Genomic DNA, 23662 nt, shown 5'->3' with positions numbered 1-23662 from the left:
TATGTGTTGTTCGTGATCACATTTCAGTAAATTTTGTTGATATCTTTAGTTTGTCTCATTCTGATTAATTTTACCTTGACAAAACTGGGCTGCTGAAATATTATACATCATTTGGCTGCTGTACTAACTTGTAGAACTAGTTCCTGGGATCAGATTGTCGATTATGAACGGAAGCTGCTGGCAAAGTGAGCAACAGAAGAAAGAAGATGCAGTGTGTATTTTGGTAACAACCGATCCATTTTCCTTATCTATTGCTCTGTAGTGCATGGCTTGAATTTGCTCCGTTTACTCATTGGAACGAACATACAGTTACATTTCAGAATTTGTAGCTTAGAGCATCCTCAAAGGTTAGAAGTAAGCTATATGACGTGCAAATTTTTTCCTTGTGACTTCTGCTTATGTTAATTGTACTTTTTCATGCTTTTGAATGTGTGACAAATAAAGTCTTATGTGCTGAAGATCTTACGATGCTCGTTCATACCTGGCTCTCCCCTATTTTCCTCAAAGGTGAAGATTCTTCACCGAAATTCTTTGCTTTTGGGCTTTCAAAAGATGGCTGCTGTTCTTCACACTGAAACTGTGAGTCCAATAATGTGTGTCACATGGGGTCAAAGTAAACCGTATGCTTTTGAACTCTGTGTTGTAGATTCTCACATAACCTTTATCTGATGACAAACCAGGACTAATTGGTAATCAGTGAGTATTATAATATCCCAAATTGTGCTTTTACCTTCCATGTTTACATTATTCCGAAAGAAAATCGCAAAGTTGTTAGCCATATGTTACCCCAGCAAATACTGAAAATTATGAACTCATCAGGCTAATTATTCTCCTTTTTTTCCAAGCAGGGTGATCAAATGTCACTTTCAGAACAGCGCGGATGTTTCAGGTAAAAAGATTTGGTGTTAGGTCAGCTAAGATACGTTCTTTGACATGCCGTTCTTCGCAGGCGCGTGCAGATGTGTGACATCCATCAGGATTGGATCGGATCGGATCGGATCTGGTCCTAAACAATTGACGAGTTGGTTGATCGGCACGAGTTGTTGGTCAAGCACGGCATCTGATCCTTCGCTCCCTGATGCTGCATCAGGCCGGAGATAGATGTGAGCACGGCTGCGTGGCACCAGTTAGGTACGAGGCTGAAGACTTTCAGGAGAAAGACCTTTAGTTTCAGTCTTCTAGATACTGGGTAAATTACATCCTTATCGAAAAAAAACTGGGTAAATTACATGGGTGATTGTTGAACCTAATCAGTTTTGTTCTCTTCTTATGAAGGAATATACATCAGTTTTGTCAATTAGTTTGTTTTCATGCTCGAGATTGTTATTTTTCGCACCTTTAAATTTGTCTAAATTGCCAAGTAGGAGTAGTTGGATTTTTGCTCCAGTGAATCAATGTCAATTAAGATTTTAAGACATGGGAAACAGACTGGCAAGATGACGAAAAGTTAAGTCTTTGGAATAGCACCTGAGCTTGTTATTTTACGTTTAGAGAGATTGTACGGCTCTAAGTACTTTTAGAAGTGCTCTCTGCATATCCGGAAAGGAGGCTCGTTGCACACTAATATTTGGTGTTTGTGTTTGGCCAGAAAACATCTGATTTAAATTGGGTGGACGGCAAAGTGGAGCAATAAAGGACAGTCAGTGTGAACACGTATGCTCTTTTCAGGTTTAGTTGTTTTCCGTTTAAGTTGTATAGATACTAGATATCCAAACACACTTGCCGTTGTTCTCACTTCCAGTAGAAAAAAAAAGTTCCATTTCAGACATGGAGCTTGGCTAAGCAGGATTTTGGAACTTTTTTATTTTTATATTTTTTATTTTAGTATTTTGTAAAAATATATAGTTGGATGAAAAAATTGCAAAATTAGGCTATTGTCGCCGGCTGGGCCGACGGAAGGGCCTTACCGCTGGCCCAGGCGGCGGTTGGGCTGGCGGAAGGGTCTTACTGCCCGCCTAGGCAGCGAAAGGGGTACACCCCTCCACACCACACTTTCAAAAAATCATAACTAATTCATATCAACTTGGATTGAGATAAACTTTATATGAAACTTCTATATCTTGATGAGATCTACAACTTTGTAGTTAAATTTTTTTCATTTGATGTCATATTGGTGCTCAAATAATCGACTCAAGTTTCAGATCTAAAATTCAATTTTTAGATATGAAACTTGTGTCGATTATTTCAGCCGATTATTTCAGCAATTAAATGGCTCCAAATGAAAATAGTTTGAACTACAAAGTTGTAAATCTCGAGAGGGCTATAATTTTCATATAAAGCTTATTTCTATCTGAGCTCGTATGAGTTAGTTATCATTTTTTGAAAGTGTGCTGTCCAATTTCAGATCTAAAAATTGAATTTTAGATCTGAAATTTGTGTCGATTATTTGAGCACCAATATGACATCAAATGAAAAAAGTTTTAACTACAAAGTTGTAGATCTTGTCGAGATCTACAAGTTTCATATAAAATTTATCTCCATCCGAGTTGATATGAATTAGTTATGATTTTTTGAAAGTGTTGTGCGAAGGGGTGTACCCCTCTCGCCAGCCGGCGGTAAGGCCCTTCCGCCGGCCTGGCCGTTGACAATAGTCTAGTTTTGCAATTTTTTTATCAGACTATATATTTTTGCAAAATGCTAAAATAAAAAATAAAAAATAAAAAAAGTTCAGGATTTTGGGAGGTGCTCGGCCCTTTTGGGCTCGTACGCGTTGGTCTGGCCCGTATACATCCCACGCCTCCCTCCCATGCTGGATTGGGCCTGGGGCAGGATGCAAATAGGCTTTGCTTTGTTTGGTATGGAGTATGGACACATTTTGGCTTGAAATTTGATTGCTTAGCTGCATCTGAACGGGGATTACAACTAAAGTAAGGCTATATTTGTTTCAGCTTGCAGACGGTAGAATTACATTAGTTTGCAGGGGAGCAAACTATTGGATGGTAACACTCTAGATTGATACAATTTGGGACTCATTTGTAACAAGAAGCTATATTAAGTGGTCTTGTCTTACCATCTATGTCACTGGTGATTAAGTTCCAATAGTCATAATGGGTGCATGTGTGTGTTTAGGTCTCTATATAACTCCTATTAATGAAATGATGCGCATCTCTCTTACATGTTCGAGGAAAAAAAAATAAAACTTCCTTGATCCCAAATTCAGGAGGGATATGCTCAAAGAGGATGCTGATACTCTTAGACTTAAGCAAACCTCATGTTTTATGTGTAAAACATTTTTTGAGGATTAAAAGCCTAATACTACATGGATGTGCATGGCCTGCGGGGGTGCTGCAGCATCCCCAACACCCCAGCCGATCCACCATGCCTAAATTACATATCGTTTTGGTATTAGTTTTTGTTATATCATTTTGGTATTAGTTTTTGTTATGTATATCAATATATATTTTATGTTCATGTATATAATAAAACCTATGAATCTAGAAATGTCTAAACAATCTATAATTTAGAACGGTGTGAAATGCCCAAAACTCTAAGAGGATTGATGCGGTTATTAGCTGCAATGAAACTGTATTTGGGCTGTTGAGTGGGTGGATGTGGTGCCCTCTTGGCTCTTGCATTGCCGTGCTGAACCCTTAGTCTTGTGTGGTTAAGCGGGCTCGTAGTACCGTGACAACTTGACAAGCGTTAGGACAAAGTAAACATTTCTTTGTCCATTATTAACTGGTGAATTATTAGAGTCAAGAAAGTTGCTGTGGTTATAAATGACGGGGAGGTCAAATCTGAAACAATAGAAGCACATGTGAGGTGTACATACAGTTGCCGTCCTCGATTCTCAGATGTTCAGAAGCTGAACTGCTGAAGGCATGCATATGTCTGTGGACCTACCATTCGTAGCCTGTATCTTTGCCGGCCACTTCCAGGTCAGGGATGGGACTGCCTTGCAACGCTCAATAATTGTCACATTGTGAGGCAGCCAGACATAGAGTCAGAGACATGTAGGGTCTGCCCTTTGCCGGTCCTCCTTTTCATAGAGTCAGAGAGTACAACAAATTGGGAAGTTCAGGAGGTGATTTGGAATCACCTCCTAAACTTTATACCTATATTTGATACTAATATAGTCTAATTACAAAACTAATTGCACAGATGGAGTCTAATTCGCGAGACAAATCTATTAAGTCTAATTAGTCCATAATTTGACAATGTGGTACTACAGTAACCATTTGCTAATGATAGATTAATTAGGTTTAATAGATTCGTCTTGCGAATTAGTATAGGGGTTCTGCAGTTAATTTTATTAGCTCATGTTTAATCCTCCTAATTAGCATCCGAACATCCGATATGACTCTGAGCTCGTATCCAAACACCCTCTCAGTCACATCCGTACAGCGCAAATTGTTTGATACCAATGCTTCATTTTTATTTTATTTTATTTTGGTAAGCAGCAATTTCTGGCGCCTCCAGAATAACACTGCAGAACGATGCAGCAAAGTCGTGATTTCAAAACGTCAACTACAGACCTGGGTTATTCAAAGTAGGAAAATCACAAGCTCTATTCAACATCAAAATTCGACGGGTAACAAAGATGCTAGCTACACCGAAATGGCAAGAAACACCTTCACATCGCAGAAGAAAGGCAATAGCTGGTTAGGTTGTTTGCTTGTCACCTGCTTCCGACGATAACTACTCCATTATGAATGGGAGGATAGCTAAGATGGGGCAACTAAACCATTAGAGGCCCATTTTCAACTCCTTTTCGTAGCAAAAGTGATTTATTTAGTATCAAATATACATATTTAAGTTAGATTTAGTAAGGGAACTTCAAAAGCAGGAGAGATGAAAACAGAAAAAAGCTTCTCAAACCAGAGTAGGAATTCGATCAATTAGTGCCCTCTTCTTTTCTCAAGGATCTTCTTGGCTACGAAGAACGATTGACAATGGGCCGGCCACTCTAACCACTCTTACAAAGAATGTGTACATTCAAAACTAGACACGAATTCATTCTCCTAGGGTTGCTCAGAGGTAACCACTTGCCTTGAATCTTGATTTCTTGAAATCAAGAAGGTGAAGAGTAGACCTCTACTTCTGAAGTTTAAGGAGTTGGTTTTGCTTCACCTATCACAGATTCTGCCATAGACAAGCACAGGTAGAGGAACAGACACAACTGACATGCTCCTGCAACTTCTGATCCATCTATGCAAACATCATTCTGCTATAGAACACAGTTCATCGCAGCAGCCAGAGTCGGTAAGGTTAAGTAGCAACTAATGCACTCAAAAGAGAGCAAAGTGACAGTTGCAGTTAGCCCCTTCTCAATCTCTGATGGAAGAGCATTTTCTTTAATTTCTACAAGTTTATAACACAGCACCATTCTTTGGCAAAGAACACAAACGTGCATGTGACACATTTTTTCAGGCACACTGTCTCATATCTGTACCACCTATTTTCCACATTTCTACCTTTCTAACCGTTGCCATCCATCCTAACATCTTCTCTTTTAACATGAAAAATGGACAGGCCTCTTTTGATTACTATCTGCAGTCATCATCCTTTGTGCCAATAAGGTGAAAACCACAATGCACGGTCTTCACCTCACCCGATCGAATTCTCATGCACTTCCTTCGCGACATGTACCCTCAACTCTCAATCCCCTGATGAAGTATGTCGTTCATTCAGAAGCCGTGATTGCTTATTATGCACAGAATCTCCGCCTCTGCATAAACAAGTAAAATAGTGAGACCAACAATGCAATGACAAGGCAATCTAACTTGGAAGACAAAAAAATTGCAAAAAACAGTTCATCTTACCCTTAGATTTGACCTAATCACTTCCTCTAGTGATTCCGCAATTTCCAGTTGCTTCATCACCGTAGCTTGCAACACCTGACCAACAAAAGAGGGAGTCTCTTATTTTCAATTGAGATTGGCAGCAACATTTATATACTAATTTCTTTGGACAGTCTTAAATCATCTTTCTCAAGGATGTATTTTTTCTCGAACACGCAGGAGAGCTGCGTATCAAACTTACACAGGTTTTTTAGAAACAACTTGAACACCACCACACTAACCAAAAACTCTAGCCGGTCCTGACCCAAAACTGAACCAGAAAAAATACCTACAAAAAATCGAGCTGTGGTATGAGGGCGAGGAGATGCGAAATTCCTCGAGCCCCAGCCATACCCCACAAGATTTCATCTCTTATGGAAGACATAACTGCATTCACATCAGGTAGCAGGCCATCGAAGACACAACGATTGCGTTGGTTCCAAACAGACTAGGTCACCAGAATTATGATGGAGTCAAGACCCTTCTGCACCTGACCATCCACTCTACCACTCACCTTGCCCACCAATTATCAAAGGAGGAATATTCCAACTGAGGAGCTAAAGCCTGCAAGCCGACGTTGTGAAGTATGCTGAACCATACTTGACGGGTGAAGACACAAGAGACCAGCAGGTGATTAATTGTCTCCTCCTCTTAATCACACAATGAATAGCGCTCAGGGTGAGGTAAATTCCTCTTGGCAAGGCGATCGGCCGTCCAACACCTGTTGTGTGCTATTAGCCACATGAAAAATTTACACTTGCCCGTTGCTCAGCTCTTCCAAATCCTTTCGTAAGGTCTGAAGTGAGTGGCACCAATGACTAGAGCTTCATATGCTGATTTTGTTGAATATCTTCCTGAAGTGGACGAGGCTCACTCGAGTCTGGACCAGAAGGTTGACGAAGATAGACGTAGGAGCGATGGCCAAGGCCACGGCAACGGAAACAGCATGTCCTCGACCAGCAGTCTGCCGCACGGTGGCCTGGAGAGAAGCAATTGAAGCATCTTTCCCTGAGGTCCACCGGGACTGGCCTGCAGGGACGCTCCAGATGCTTGTGCACCTGACGATCCCGACAACTCACCATCTTCGTCCGGCAGCCAGCTTCTGGAATTTGCACCGCGCGCCTTATGGTGTGCCCCTCGGTACGTAGGACGACACGAGGCGCCGCCCGCGGAGCACCGCCCGAGACTGCAGCCAAGGCCACTTGGTGCGTCGTGACAACAGAAGCCTGCGAGGCCGCTGCAAGGGGTGCGCCCACAAGGAGGACGCCCTGGAACGAGGGGAGGATATCGCCGCCGGACTCGCTGGAAGACGGGGAGCTGTCAGTCCACCTCTGAGCCTTGGAGCGACCCGCAGTGACGTAGGTAGGGGCTACAGGGGTGAGGAGGGGCTCTCCCGGCACCAGGGAAGAAGAGGAAGCTGCGAAGGAGGAGAGCACAGCTGTGGGGGTGGCTGCCGAGCCCAGAGTAGGCGACAGCGTGGGGCTGGTGGAGGGGAGGGCGCCGGGGAGGGGAAGGGGCGGGGGAGGAGGGAGGACGCAAGCCATGGCCGGGGTTTCCTTTTCTTCTCAAGGATGTATGATAATGCTATTTTTATTCCTGCGCTTCTTTTTTTATCTTTTGTTAAAAACAGGAATATTTTAGTTGCCTTGTATTCATCATATGGTCTTCTTACACCCAATATTTTGCATGCCTTCATATCTACTTACACCTTGTTGAACAATCTAAAATTGAAAGGATTTCGTTTGCAAAAATATTCCCAATTTTTGTATGGATTCTTATAGCTGATGCTTTCATGCAGTTAGAAAAGGAGATAAACTGACATACTTAATGGAGACTTACCTTCTTTGTTCGCTCCAGATCAGACTCGATACATTTTATTCTATCCCATGACTCCAACAGAGATCGTTCTTTCTCCAGGGGAATCTCTGGGGGCTTGCTGCCAAGTTCATCAACCTTCCCTTCGAGCCTCTGAAGGCGCTCTATGATAGGACTGATGTGGTCTACACTGAAAGTCTCTACTGCTGGATAATCATCAGACACGGGTTCCGGTTCAGCTGGAGGTAGTGGGTTGTTGACCGTCGTCTCCTGCTGACCATATGCTATGTGGAAGAAGGCAAAGCCTTTTACAATCAAAGCCAGAAGTAATTTGATGAAGCGATGGAATGTTCCTTCATCCAAAACATCTTTAGGTACTACCGTACCTCGTCTATTAGTTGAGGGACCTATAGAGAGCAAAGATATAAGAATCAGTGGTCAAACTCAAAAGAATAAATGCAACAGCTTGTTCCATAGGGGTAAACACTTGAGCAGCATGCTATCTTAGGTAACAAGAACATCAGCAATGTTGGTGTCTCTAACCCAACATTACTGTTGAGCTGGTTGTTGAGGTCTCTTTATAGTTCTACAGATAGCCAAGGCAAGCTTGAAATGTAAAGGTAGCATTTTACATGTGCTCATCCTTAGGACCTGCCTATTTCACTGTATCAGTCCATGGTGAGGATATTTCTTTTAAAAATTAGGGAAGTGAATGCAGATGTCCGGGGAAAGAATAACTGCAGCTTCACGACATTACAGAAATTTACATTTCAGAAGAATCAACAAGCACATACCTGCCATGTGTGTTGCTGTGCTGGTATCCAGTGGCCGAACTTTAGCTCTTGGTTCTGAAGCTCTGCTTTTATCTGACATTGATCCTCCTCGACCATAGTCAACTGTTTTGTCCACCACAACAAAGTGATCATCGCAACTATAATAAGCTGCAGAGTCTCGTCCTCTCATCTGCATCTATGTAAAACATAAGTTTCAGCACACTTTTTTTTTTTGGCTACAAGCCAACAATGACAAGCTGCACTGCCGGAACTTAAAACCTCACCTCTTCACGGACTGGAGCCAATCGACTACACCCCACTGTGCTTCTCATCATCGGAGAACCTAGATCATCAATGTCAGATCCTGACTCCACAGTTGATGTGTCACTATTTCTACCCTGTCATACCAAAGAAAAAAAGGAAAAATAATTGTAATTAGTTGCTCGAATAAATGTGACTGATGGACTAGAAGGGTTCATAGTTAATAAAGAATATAGCATGATTCAGTAAGTGGTTGAGAGTGTAGAGTTTACCTTCAAAAGATGCAGCCTAGCAAACGAACTCCTCCTTTGCTCAATCTCGGATAAACGCCTGGTATGTCTTGTAAATTTTGCTTCCTTGTTATGTGCAAACTACAAGCAAACACACAAAGTACTACAGTTGTCAGACAGTGTGTGGAAAAAACAAGGTTATCACAACATGTATCAAATACAGTGATGGTATTCTACCGAAGGTAGGATAAAAATACCCACCATCTTTGCAAATACCTTGATTAAACTAGATTGAGGATATTTGGCCTAATTGGTATGTTCAGCTGACAGTCACAGCATGCATTGCACAAAATTTATGTTCATATTTAATCTGAAGAAAGATATGTATGCTTGACCAGCATATGAAAATAAATGTCCTAAAATATTAATTCCATCTAAACTAGTAGTTTCATGGGGGGAACATCCAAGTTGTAACTGTGGCCAGCACAAGATGTATGCAATTTAGTACAACATACTATATGTTTTCCATCTAAAAATTATCTTAAACTATAACTCATTATAAAAACAGAAACTCATAAAGCAACCCTAATAAGAATCAAATATGTGGCCACATGGTATATGGTTATGAACTAAATTAATGCAATTCACCTTCATAATATTTGGATCATTCCATGGACCTTTGTTAGACCTGAGACATCCTCCCTCAGCAGCACAGGTGCATGTCCCACCCAAAAATTCAGGAAGTTGGCTATAAAAGAAAAAGAAAACACACTCAATTTAAGCTAATTCGATATAATCATTATGATCAAGCAATATAAACAGAATATAGAAATTGTACCTTGCATCTATTACTTCAAGAAGTCTGTTCTGAAACTTTGTTCCCAAAACCTACAACCAAAGCTCCATGAAAATCTATACCATTTATTTGGACAAAAGCAGGGAATAAAGTAGCTCAGGAGATCATTTATGCTCACATGTATCTTTGAAGCAGTTTTGGGGTCAACAAAGCCTTTCACAGAGTTCCATAGTAGCTTGAAACCACTACCAGCATTCACAACAAACATCTGATGCAGTGTCTGAGCATACGAATAAAGTGTTACCTGATCTGGCACCAAGTATTGACCACGAAAAGCAACAAAATTACACATACCTCAGGATAATAGTCACTGTCAATCTTCTGCATTCTACTTAACATATCTCTTGCTGTTTTGCTGAAGTTCTTGAGACCCTGCCACATGATTCACTATCAGTAGCGGGAATATTGCAGCAATCTAGTCATTACCAACACGATGTTTGGTTGCAAACTAATCTTTCACAAGAGAGAAATCATTTAAATATGAGAAGAATCATCATACCACGCCATCAACATCTAGTATAGTGGTTGTCGAATCAATATGCCTTTTCGCTGCAATAGAGCACGCAGGAAACCTGTCCCTGAAGGCTTTCTCAAATTCTTGCACATGATACTTCATGTAGCGGTCAACCGTAGTAATGTGCATCAGTTTGTTTGGTTCCACCTTCCCCAATCTTTCAATGTATACTGGTCTTCCCTGCCTGTCAACTCCATGGTAGCCCTGAGGATAATAGCATAGCACCTCGTCTAGCTCTTCAAAATTGAAGTCCTGCAAGATTTAGTTGCAATTGATACAAATGAATTATAACTTTTCATGGTTACATGAAGAATAAAAACAGATTTGAGATCAGAGATGCAACTCTGCAAATAAAGACATGATACTATTTATCACTTATATGTTAAAAATAACTTTGGAATGGTGAGAGGCATTTCCTACAATAAGACTTTGTAACCTTATGAACCAGCAGAAAATTGCAGCCAGAGTTATATGGTCATAATGTTACTTTATCAACAACCCAAGAAGCATTAAGCTCACCTCTAGTATTGTATCCGCTCCAAACTCTTTCCTCCACTGGAGCATCTCAGACCACATTTGGATTGCCTTCTCGATGTCAAATTTTCTAGCCTTCAAAAACCTGCAGAGGAGACAACACGAATGCGGAATTGCAACTGTCAGTTTTATGCTGATAAGGAGTTATCCATGCTTTTGTAGCTTTCAGTATGTACTGTATTCATAGTGCACCAACCTCAGCAGCAAGTGATAATCATTATGCTTGTCAGGCAGCAAGTTCCTGTTCAAAAGTTCTTGTTGGAAGGTAAAGACAGCACGCTCCTCTTGCTCGTCCCTGACATCTTCGATTGTGAAGGACGAGGCCCGATGCTCCACCTTTCTTTTTCCCCTCTTCTTAAGTGAATGTGTGAGCTTGTTTGATGCATTCAGTGCCTTTTTCTTCAGTGACCCAATGGATAGCCGCCTTCTCTCGTCCTCTGAGTTCTCCACATCTGACCTCCGTTCTTTCCTGTCATCAAGCGTGAACAGCCCTTCCATGCTTGTTGAGCGCCGCCGCACTTCAGAAAGAGCAAGAGGATGTAAGTTAGTGATATGAATGAACAATTCTATACTGTAGCTAAGACAAAAGAAATAGTATGCATATGTACCTGACATTTTGTAGGAAGCAGATGACTGAGAGTCTACAGATTCTGTAGTTCTGTAAAGAGATCGCACAGATAGACCTGGAATGGAGTAGAGATTGAGCAAAGTACCACGGGAATATGACAGCCAGATTTCAGACTACAAAACAAGTATCCTTTTTTTTTGGCAGGAAGACGACTTCTTTTGGCTTGAACAAAGCTCATGTGATGTTCTTGGTCGCTAGTGAAATTGGGAAGGAAAACTTTAAAGGCACTGCATTAGGTTTGCAGTTACCAGTGGGTTACAGACAGACAAGAGGAATTTCCCCATTAAAATAAAGAATAGTACTAAAACGCACTGCAATGTATCCCTTGGTTTGATAACCATCAGCTGAGTAACTACAGATTAAAGAGCCATAAAAATACGTGCTCAGCAAAAGTGCAGACAAATGTACTGTATCAGCCTCCCGGATGCAGAAAAAGGAGGGTCAACAAAGTAATTTTGACGAGCTGTCAGTGGGTGACAATGCAAGAAAAGCTAGAAATAAATAGTAAATGAGAATTTTATTCCAATAAGCAATAAATGGTCTCAAAACGTGCCTTGTTAACAAGACTTTTGGTAACCATTAGTGGTGGTTAATTTCCAAGACAGCAATCATACAGCACGCGTGAAAACACATTGGTTCTTGCGCAACCAAGACATAAGCAGCTGTGTGCAAGCTGTGGTGTTTGGCCTGCCAAGATTGCAGTTGCTGAAAAAGGAGCGTGGTCTACAAACAGCCTTTGACCAGGTCAGAGTTGATCAGAGCCAGCAATTGCTCAGACGAGATTAAACCATGTCAATGCTGCTGATAACTGACGAGCAACGCACGTTTGCGTGATCTCGAAGCTGAAAGAGAGCTAGAAATACGGATTGAATTTCAACGAAGATGACTTCCACTGGTGCCGATAGTGGGTACAGGTCAACCACTCGTTTTCAGGACATGTTGGTATGGCACCACCGGAATGAATTAGTTCTTGCTTTACCGAAAGGGCTCCTGTTTTTGAGGCGTGCCAAAAGGTCTATGTTCTGGGGTAATGTGATCAGCAGAACATGTAGCACCAATTATGTAATTCCGGACACTTGAACATATAAATAGCAAAAAAAATTTGTGGAATTTGCAGGGATGTCAGACAAGAGTGGATTCTGAAGTTAAAATATTTCCCTTCTCAAACCCTCTGAAAGGTCGAGAAAAAATTTCAGGATTGACCGTGAGAACAAACAAGAATTCGGCTCTGGCAAAAAGATGCGAAGTGATGGGGTTTGAGAAGTCAAATGAGAGGCCTAAAAGGTAGCAGGCGTTGCGTCAAATTTGGTATAGCTGGAACCATATCCCGCAGCAATTGGAGGGATTGAAATGGCGATCAAAGACTCGATTTCGACGCGCTTTTGTTTCAGCAGCCGACGTGACGGGACGGGCCACCGGCCACCATGAAATCGTGAAACAGAGGAGCTCCCTCCGCTCCAGCTGGATTGCTGTATCATCCACAAGGAGTGGAGGCAAAGCAACCGCCGACGAGAAAGGGGAGTGGAAACGCAGGCACGGCGAGCGATCGAGGCCAAATTCAGCACCGAACCGAGCAGATTCCCCTCGAAAGGGCCAACGAATGGGACGAATTCCATCCCAGTTCTTGGGGAAAAAAAAGAAAAGGAAAGAACGGCAAAACGATAACAGAGGCCAGCGCCAGAACGACGAACAGGGGAAGCGACAGGGCAGGAGGAGAAAAGCTCACCTCCTCCGCGACCGAGTTCCGCGCCGGCCGGGGGCGAGGTCAACCTGCCGACTCCTTCCTGGGCCGCGGCTGGAACTGTATCCGGCGACCGCGCTCAGATCCTCCCCCGCCGCCTCCGGCCAAAAACCCAGGGCGCGAGCGAACACGCCACGCAACGCCTATATCCTTGGGGCGACGCTGATGGGCGACGGCATGCAAGGCGAGGTGGGAGGGAGGAAGAGGACAGGGTGTCCGCTTGTCTATTCCTCGGCGTCGTCGGCCGTTGCCCCGTCGCGCTGCGCCTGCTAATTATACGCGAAGAAGGGGGAGGCCGCTGCTGTGATCGTTGCGTTGCGACGCCGGCGGGGCAGGCAGGGGGGCCAGAAGAAGAGAAGCTTCTGCTTCTGCCCCTTGGCCCTTGGCGCTTCCGCGGAGCCCGGCCGTGCGATTTCGCGGGTGTCCGGAGGGGGTTTGTGCAAAAGCTCGCCTGCCTTGCCGGCCAGTTGGTTGTTGGTTTTCTAGTTCTGGGCATGGGGCCTACCTGTTTCTTATTCAGCGGGCGGGCCCACTTGCAGGGTAGCAGCTCAAGCCGTGGGCCCGCCACCTCTGGAATAAAGGCCGCGTGCTGGTCCCCTCCTCATGGCTCATCTTTGGTTTGATTTGATTTCCTGGTGGCGCCCTTGATTTTAGGGGCTCGTTTACTTTCCTTGCGTAAAATCTGTCGATGGTTTGTTTTCTTTGACAAATTTAAGCAGGTGTTCTTTTGACAACTCATTGAGAATTTTCACCGAATAATAAGACAAAGATTTTTTTTCCCAGAAGCTAGATTGTTCCTCTATACTAGTTAAAGGGACTAAGAAAATAGGCTTACAACATAAAGAGGATCAAGGATCTCTAGCCTAATGGTTAGAGCACCTGATTAGCACCCAGCAGCCTCAGATTCGACTTCCCGTGGGAGAGAATTAAATAGGTATAGAATAAAAAATGGCAAAATTTGCTATAAGACATGGAAAGTGATGTCCATTTGCTGAGGGACACCCTTCAAAACGTGACATGCTGGAAGATACTTTAGTTTTGTGTAAATTTGCTGGAACACCCTGCTTCGATTAAAATAATATTTTAGATTTAGAAGGAGAGAGAAAGGAGCTCAAATGTCATTTTTTCCCTTAGCCCCACTTGTCATTTGTTTCTTCTTCCCCCTCCCCTCTTCTTTCTTCTCCCTCCTTCCTCACCGATAGCTTTGCAGATCTACAGGTGCTGCAGCAAGCTTCTGCGATGGCAGCAATGGCTACCATTGAGCTGTGCAGCATTCATGCCGACCCAACTGCTAGTCCAAGTCCAAGCCATCAGGTTGCAGGGCCCATGTGTTGGCCGTCGACAAAGCATCTTGTCCTACGAGGCGTGGTAGAGCAGCGCTAGCGTCCGGGTCAGCGCAGCGCGGCAGGGACCGCCGGGTGACGGTGCGGGGGAGCCATGAAGCTCACCACCACCAGAAGCACGATAGGAAGGTGGCGGCGCAGTAGAGCTCCCCAGGTGATGGCAAGAGGCGGGTGGAGGCGGCTGGCAAGGAGCCTTCACAAGGGGAGAGGATGGCAAGTAAGTGGAGGAATAGATGTGCGAGCTCGAGGAGTATTGTGGTCGCAAGGAATCGGCTGGAGACCTACCCACACCAGCGAATCGGACTGACGAATGGTGGCGGCGTGGGTATTGACCTGATGCAATTCGAGTGAGCCATTTTGTTTTGAGAGGAAATACCCACGACCTCCACACGTGATTCTATGAATGGCTGCCCGTTGGCGGCTCAAGCGAGATGGACGATGGCGGTTTAGCATGTCGGTCGAGGCATAGCGTGTCGGAGCAAAGGAAGGGAAGGGGGAGGAAGGAAAGAAGAAAGAACTAGCATGTGGGGCTAGTGGCAAAAAATGTCATTTCTTCACATTTCTCTGTCTTACTCGGTCTAAAAATAGTATTTTAGTCAAGGCGGTGTCTTCTAGCAAATTTGCACAAAATGTAAGTGTCTTCCAGCATAGAGAGTGGTCAACGTTGTTTTGCAGCAAATCAATGTCACTTTGCATATCCTGTAGCAAATTTTGCCAAAAAAAATAGGTAGGAGCTTCCTAACTTCGGTCAAAAAACATAAAGGGGATCAATCTATGTTCTATTCCTTTTTTTCCTTTTTCTCTCTCTTCTTTTCCTCTCCCTCCTCTCTTGCATCCCGCGCAAAGGAACCGTCAGCTCGACTGGCGTGGAGGGATGGTGACGTGGTGTGGTAGAGGCCTCGCCGGCCGGCACGAGGGACAGCGTTGTCGCACCGCCCAAGAAGCTCCACGTGTGGCGGACAGCTCTCCATGGACAACACGCATGTCATCGCGAGAGGGCTGGTGTGGCCCATGCACGCCCCGAGGGTGGCTTTGTCGATAGCGTGGGGGTGGCTTCAGCAGCAGCGCATGGCCCGGCGGCAGCTCGTCAGCCATCGCGTGCCGCGTGCGGAGGGTAGGCGCAAGAAGAGTCCGAACGGGAGAGGAACTCCATGGACAAGCGAGCAGCATGGGGGCGAGCATAGGCACGGCAGGGGAAAAGGAGCAAAGGTGAAGGAAAGGGGAGAGGGTTGAAATCCCCTTTCTAAAGGGGAGAGGGGCAGTTTTTTCAATTGAGAAAAGAGCTTTTTTTATAATAATTTTAAAGTACAACTGGTACTTGCAGGTACTTTCCTTTCTTATTTTATAAAAAGAATTAAATACATCTACACATAATTAAAAAGGGTAAATTCTCACTATTTTTGTACTTTGTCACACCAAATTGGTATTTCCTGGTACTTCTCTTGAGGTACTTCACAGTACTTCCCTTGTTTCCACCATTCGATTTCTCAAGGTGGATGGCTCTCATTTTTTCAATCACTCTAAAACCAATAGAAGGGAAGTGGATTGTTTTCTCAATCTGTTGGACTCTCAATCTCTTCTATGTTTGTTTATAGGGAAAGTGGATTTATTTTGTCAATCTCTTAGAGTTGATCTTACTTTCTGTTTTGGAATTAATAGAACGCTTCAATGCTTCATCTCAGCAGCACTCTCATTTACTTTCTGCAGCAAAATTAAGAAGCGGCTGGCCAGAGCCAAACAAGGTTTTTATCGCCTTGGCCAATAAAAAGAAATTTCTAATGAACGCGGATATTCCAGAGATAATCCGCACGTGTGGTTGTCACATTTCTTGGATTTGGGGAGCCGAGAGTAATAGGGGTGACATGGGTGACGCCATTAGCACCACGATAGGAGGGAAGAATGACAAGCATAAGCTCGAACCAAAGCATGTAAATGCATCATCACCCACCAGGAGGGAATGGGGTGTGAGAGTGGGAGAATGGGAGGGCAAAGGGGGGAAAAATAGAGGGACCATTATGGAATGATATATTTCACTACAGTGACACCAAGCTACAAAAACCAAAATCCATTGTGGCAAAGAGAATGCAAGTACGAGGGCACCCACAATGGTTATAAAGAGTGAGCTCTCTATAACTTGTACACATCACCTATAGACAATCCTTGTAGACAAGTCACCCAACAAACTGACTGTAACATTTATTTAGTGGAACCCATCTAATCTTCCTCCTCCCTCCCCCACCCACCGTCTCTCCCCCATCTATCTTCCCCAAAACCAATAGCACACTGCGCCCCCTACAGGTTTGCTTTAGTGGCCTCCATCGCCAGCTAGCTGCCCCCCGCCGGCATGCGCGCCGTCCACGCTGGCAGACCCGCGCTAGGCCCCTGCCATAGCCGGGCCCTACTCGCATGCGGGCTGGCGGCCAAGCTGAGCACCACTAACGGCGGAGTCATGTGGCAGTAGCGGTGTGTGCCCAACGCCGCGGTAGGCTCTCGCCCCTGCGCTCGAGCCTACCGACAGCCGACGCCCACATCTAACAGCTCCCGGAACTCGTGCCCATGGCAGCTCCAAAAATTGGTACTCTGTTCTTCAATCGATTTCGATGAGCAGCTCCACAATTGGTAATTTTGATTTGGTCTTCTAGGGGTGAAGGGTGTGGTGCTCTACCGCAATACCCCTTCCCCATCTCCTCCAGCGCTGGCGGTCATGCTCTCTCCCCCGTTTTCCAGCTCAGGTGATGAGCCCTACCTTGGCTCGTCCACCAGCCATGGTGTTGGTATAATTAACAAATACGAATAAATCGCAAGCGCACGGATACCGTTGTAGCTTTCACCTCAGAGTATTCCAAGGGTATCGAATCCAAGGGAACGTGTGTGTACTAACTTCTATTCTAGTTTATCCAAGGACACACCAAGGTAGGTGGCGAGGATAGAGAGGATTCCTATGGATAGCACTATAGGTGAGTTAAAGGTCGATCTCTTGGGTCAGAATACTCGCTTCAGGCACCGGCTTACCTTGAATGACTCAGGTGCCTCCAGCCAATAGCTCTAGCTATATCCGAACGTGGAGGATTACAAAGGACCAATAGGGGTGTCACCACCTACAGCCTACCTTTGCGGCTCATGGGATATAAGGAAAACAAAGGATAACCCTTAGCCTAGACACCACATCTATGCTACTGATTACTACTGTAGCCTAACTATATCTGGCACCCCGTAGCAAACTATAGCACTCTGTACAAATACAGAGTGACGAACCCGCGAGTAACAGAATTGATCTTACTCAGATATAAGTACTACTAGTGTATACTATATCAAGGTCTAGAGGCATACATGAGAGCATACAAGCCTATACTATGATAGTAAGGGTATATGACTAGCATATGAGCATGTAAGCCAAGCATATAAATATAGCATGGATATAAGACTACTCATACACATAAGAACCAAGTATAACACTATAAGAAGGAATCACTAATATGAACTTACTTTACTTAATGGAAGCCAACATCCATAGAGGTACAAGCTGAGAAGAGAGTGCTGAAACCCCGGCACTCCTCCCGAACTACCCTTTACTCTCTCCCTATTCTAAGCACAAGCTAGGCAAGGCTTCGCCTTTGGAGTGGAGCACTAATTCTCTCTTGGATGGTGTGTTCTCAAGTGAGCCCCGCCTACTATTTATAGAGTGGAGGTGCCTTGGGAGAGTGGAGATGCTCCAAGCATCCCAAGGGAATATTACCCTCCAACTCCTCTCCTTGTGCCACCTAGCACTGTCTGAGGTGGTAACTTCACGGCGAAGCGGTCATAACCGCCTTTGGGATGCCACAAGAAGCTGACACATGGAAGATGGGCTTGAGGGGCCAGCAGAGTGGTTCGGCCGACCCCTGGTTGGCTCCCCTCATGCTGCCTTTCGTCTGGAACACTACCAGTTGGGTCCCCAAGTGGGTACAGGGTGATTGGTGGTAAGTTTAGGCGGTTTAAACCCTGATGTGGGCCCTTCAATCCGTGTGCTTGCTCCTGATTGGTTGAGAGTGTGTTTTCTTGCTTCTTGGTTGTGTTTCCTCCTCCTTTCTAAGGATAAGTTACCTGCATACAAATATTCACCAACACTTGTGGAAATAATTAGTAATAAACCCCTACCACTAGGTTGATGCTCATCTTTCCGGTGTTCATGCAGGAGTTAACGGCCTAGAATTGGCACTTAAGAGCCGTCAACACACGGTGGAAGCTAGTGACTTCCTCCCTCAGCCATCCTCTAGGCTCCAGGTGCCTGTTGCCTGTCCTCACCCAGGCGTTAGCTCCTCTCCCAAGCAATTCAACGAGCAGCGACCCAGGTGGCTGAGCGTCGCGATAGAGCTCTGGTTGCTGTCGGCGGAATGTGCTAGCGTGCGGCTAGGCGGAGCTCACCCAGATCATTAGTGTGGCCGCAGGTGGCAGATGCTTGTGTGTCTCCATGAAGCGGTGGCCAACGGCGTTGACGTTGGCGTGCTCCACCCCAGCTGGCCCGGCCAGGTGGCAGTGGCCATGCTCCGCCCCAGCTACCATCCTCCCCCCTTCACTAGCAACCCCCTGTCGGCCCTGACTCACCCACCCATCACCCCATGTGCCATAGCAGATCGAGGAAAAGAGAGACGAAGGGGACGAGAATGGTGTTGTTAGGCCTACTAGCATTGACTGCATGCTATAGCGTGTCGCTAGGTTAAGCAAGAGTATATTCTCTCTCCTACCTTCTCTCTCTTATGTGGAAGTCTCATAGAGAGCCTATCGGCCCACTATGGGTGAACATTCTCTCGCATCGTACCATTATTCTTGTAGTAGTAGCAGCAGCAGCAGCAGCAGCAGCAGCAGCAGTAGTAGTAGTAGTAGTAGTAGTAGTAGTAGTAGTAGTATTTTTCCCTTTCTTTTAGTATGGTTGGGATTTTTTTTATTTTTAACCCTTTTTTAAGATACTTTTAAAAATGACCCCTCCCCAACTTTATTTGCACTGGGTGACCCTTTTGGTCATGTTGCGGGCCGTGGCGCGGCAGGTAGGCATTGCTGTGCCACATGCACTGGTGCGGTAGCACTGCCACGTTGGCGTGGTGACGCAAGCCGTGCCAGCGCGGCGCTGATTGGGTGAGACGCTACCACGCCACATGCTCCACCAGACCACCTGGCACGATAGCGCCCAGTATTGACAGGCGCACCGGCCCTTCCTTCCCTCTTCCTCCTCCTCCATCCCGACCCGAGCCGCCTCCTTTGCTCACTGCCCCCCTAATCCCCCCCCAAATTTGGGTGGGAAAAGTGGCTAGAATCGATCCCTGCATCATTGGGAAGGTATTCCCCCACTTTTTTCCTTCTTTTACCGTTCCATTTAGTAGATCGGAGGGTGTTTAGGTGAACTAGGTTTAGGATTTCATTTTGAAATTTTCATGATTTACAAGTTTGTTACATAGTAATTGATGCTTACTTCATACGCAGTCGACTCTCTGCCCGTGATTTTAACGTGTAGAAGTAGTTGCATGCATCGATTTATATAGTTGTTGATGTATTTGTGTAGTGTACATGGCATGTGTAGGTTTATTTGTCTAAAATGTCGAATTAATGTAGTTTGTTGTTATTGTTCGTAGTAAATGAGCTATAATTTGTATTTTGTAGATGGATCGTTTAGTTCATATGTTTCATGGTGGGATTGTAAAAGAGAATGGGGAGTTTGAGAATATGAATGAGGTAGTGGAATTGTTCGATACTCGTCCAAGTTTTAAAGATTTAGTTGACCGTGCAATGAGAAAGTATGGATGTGGAGTGGATGAGATGACATTGAGAGGCCGTTTTGATTGTGGGAAAGCTAGACCTCATTACGTTCTTATGAACTTGGCATCCGAGTCTAATTGGAAGCAGTATAAAGAGGTAGTTGAGCATGCAAATGTTGTATGTTTGGAGGTGGTAGTTGATATTTGTCCTAGTCCTAGCGCAAATGTTTCCTTGAGAGATGAAGTCCGGTTAGTGGTTGAGAATGGTATCCAAGAGTCAACAATTTCATAGCATGGTTTAGGTGAAAGCCAATCTGATTTTGGCTTGGCCATTGCGAATGATGATTTTCCCAATGATACTTTTGAGCGGGAAGAAGCAAACATAGATGATGATGACATATCTCTAGGTTCCGAAGATGATGATTTAGAGGAGGAGGATAGGGTAGAAGATGTTTAGGCCAACGCACATGAAGATGTAGGAGTCGGAGATGGGCCTGAATGTGAGGAGGAGGAGTCACAATCTAAGGAGGATGGGCCTGAATGTGAGGAGGAGGAGTCACAATCTAAGGAGGATGGGCCTGAATCTGAGGAGCAGTCACAATATAAGGAGGATGGACCGCAGGTCAGCACTACAACTGTGCATGATGTAGATGACATTGGTCATGTGGACGAATGTTTTGATTACACCCCTAATGAGTTGCAGTTGTTGAAGAAATGTCATGTCGAACTTCTATCCGTTCCCAATGTTAAGGACATAAGTATGATCCACAAAGCCATATGTGAATCTACTATGGTGAATTTGAAAGGGATACCCTATAGTTAGAATCCAGTGATTAAGAGGGGAATGAAGTTCAACAGTCTTGAGGAGCTCAAGTTTTTTTGGCTAACTATGCAGTGAGGTTACATAGGCCTTTTAGTGTAGTTCACTCTGACAAGAACCTAAGGTATGATGCCATGTGCAAGCAAGGATGCATGTGGGGTGTATGGTCGCGCCTAATTAGAAGCACGGGACAATGGAGGATTTTAAAAGTTGTGCAACCTCATACTTGCCGTTCTTCTCAACCGAAGCGAGTGCATGCCCAATGCACAGCTACGTACATTGGGTGGCGCATCCTAGGCATTATCTGTGCTGACAGCGAGACATCAGTGCCATCTCTCATGGAGTCCATATTTGCCTTTAGTGGATACCATGTCAAGTATTCAAAGGCATGGCGGGCGAAACAACACGCCGTTGCACTGCTTTGGGGTGACTGGAAGGAGTCGTATGGCATGGTTCCTAGGGTCCTCACCGCTATGGCCTACTACAATCCCGGGATAAAATGGTTCCCTCACACGTCCAGCATGATGCAACCTGACAATGGTATTTTTAAGCACGTCCTCCAAAGGGTTTTTTGGTACTTCCCACAATGTCGTGTGTCTTTCCAACATTGTCATCCTGTGATACTTGTTGACACTACATTCTTGATCGGGAAGTATAAGGGTACACTAATGATGGTTGTTGTTGTAGATCCAGAACAGTAGCTTGTGCCTCTAGCTTTTGACTTGGCTGAGAGTAAGAACAACAACAGTTGGTCATGGTTCATGAAACTCATTCGCCGATATGTACTTGGACCATCACGGCAAGTATGTATGATCTCAGATCATCACCATGGCCTCCTAAATTGTGCGAACGACCACATGGATGGCTTTCCACCGCTTGTGCATAGGTGGTGCATGAGGCACTTTGCCGCCAATATGTGGCGTTGCCAAAAGAACAAGGAAGTAATTGGAAAGTTGAAGGTTTTATGCATAGTACATACAGAGAAAGAATTTGATGATAAGTTAGAAGACCTAGTGAAGGACTTGAATGATGAGGCTAAACAATGGTTGAAGGGTGAAGTGGAGGATAAGGACAAATGGGCGCAAGCTTTCAAATGGTTTTATGACCACAAACTATTTGGAATCCTTAAACAATGTTTTTAAAGGCATCGGAAGTAGATCTATAGCCGGAATTATTGAGTACTCGTTCCAAAAATGCAGCACATACTTTGTGGACAGATGGTAAAAGGCATGTGATCTGTTGAATGAAGGTCATAGGAATGGTAAGGTTGTAGATGACTATATATATTAGATGCTGAGCTAAGGTCTGTTAACAAATTACCAGAACCATACGGGCTAGAAAGAATGGTATATTGTGTAAGAGGTGTTGGTAGTACTAATGTTGGCGATGAGAGCCATGGAGGCCAGAACTATAGAGTGAACCTCAACTAAGATTCGTGCAGCTGCATGGTTCCTCAACTGTTGCACCTTCCATGTTCACACTTGATTACAGTTTGCAAGGCAAGAGGTCTTAATTTTGAAAGCCCATGTACATGTCACCGTTGTACTCTAGGGAGCACACCATTAAAATTTAGGAATCCAGCTTTGAACCTTACCTTGATCCATCACAATGGCCGCCATATGAAGGCCTAGAGTACGTGCCAAACTTCGATTTGAAGAGAGAACAAATGGGTAGGAGGCAGAAGGAGCGTTTGAGAGGCGACTTGGACGAGTCACAAGGGAGGCTTTTAGCAGATTATGGGACTGGCGATTTTGATGGACAATTCAGAAAATCATTGCTCCAAGTGCCACAAGTTCATTAGGAATTGTACAAGACGTAAGAAGAAATCTAAGGGGAAAAACAAAAATAAGAGTTTTTCCAACCTGAGAGTAGTCGCCGAGGTAGTAGTGTGCATGTTAAACATTTTAAGAGGTAGTATACTTGTACTTATGCCTTATTGATAGTATATTTTCTTTGTTACTCTACTAATCATGCAAAGAAGCTTATTACTAATGAGTTTTGTTTATTCTATTTCAGGATGGCAGATCCAGCCTACCCGCTCCTTGAGGCCGCGTACGATGTGAACCACTGCGGCCACCTCCTCGCTGACCACCATGAGGTACTACAATTTCCATTTAATTCCATTTACTTCCATGGTTCAGGATATTCATGTTTGCAATTATTTGGTTGTTTTGCAGGAGTTGAAGCCATTACAGCTGCGGGTGCACTCCCCACTTAGGTGGGATGAGTGCTATGCGCCGTACCTACAGAGAGCGGGCTTTCTAGACATTGCTCGGGTGGTTGCTGGGGGCCTTCCTCTGATGGATGGACCTATGCTGACCACCATGGTCAACCGCTAGCGTTTGGAGACTCACATGTTCCACCTCCCGTGTGGGGAGATGACTGTGGCCATGATCCTTGGTCTTCCACTTGAAGGGCTTCCAGTGACAGGGATCATTCAGAGTGACAACTGGCATGACATGGTAGAGCTGCACATTAGGATTAGGCCTCCAGAGCCTGAGGAGGGAGACAAGGAGAAGAAGACGTCCGAGGTGAGCTTGGCATGGTTGAGGGAGCAGTTCAGTGTATGCCCACAAGGAGCATATGAAGAGGTTGTGGAAAGGCATCTACGTGTTTGGCTGTGGCACTTTGTGAGCGG

General features: G+C 44.7%; 1 protein-coding gene across 2 annotated transcripts; it reads right to left on the bottom strand.

The window, feature by feature from the left end:
- Window positions 1-5203: 5203 nt before the first annotated feature.
- Window positions 5204-13480, bottom strand: LOC117860902 (phosphatidylinositol/phosphatidylcholine transfer protein SFH13). Of its 2 annotated transcripts, none has more exons than XM_034744327.2 (15): window positions 13118-13480; window positions 11372-11446; window positions 10960-11281; window positions 10749-10848; window positions 10215-10481; window positions 10010-10087; window positions 9834-9935; window positions 9698-9747; window positions 9508-9607; window positions 8902-9000; window positions 8653-8766; window positions 8390-8558; window positions 7620-8002; window positions 5763-5837; window positions 5204-5668 (listed from the first exon to the last, which is right to left on the bottom strand). In XM_034744327.2, exons 2-15 carry the CDS (start codon window positions 11376-11378, stop codon window positions 5648-5650), a joined length of 1887 nt encoding a protein of 628 aa, XP_034600218.1. In that variant the 5' UTR covers window positions 11379-11446; window positions 13118-13480; the 3' UTR covers window positions 5204-5647. The 2 variants fall into 2 exon arrangements, with proteins under 2 accessions (XP_034600218.1, XP_034600217.1); XM_034744326.2 differs by having other exon boundaries at window positions 8390-8564; window positions 13118-13475.
- Window positions 13481-23662: the final 10182 nt, after the last annotated feature.

Source organism: Setaria viridis, chromosome 6 (genome assembly GCF_005286985.2).
Source record: "Setaria viridis chromosome 6, Setaria_viridis_v4.0, whole genome shotgun sequence".
In the NCBI taxonomy this organism is placed as follows: Eukaryota; Viridiplantae; Streptophyta; class Magnoliopsida; order Poales; family Poaceae; genus Setaria; species Setaria viridis.
This window is presented reverse-complemented; position numbering and strand designations above follow the sequence as displayed.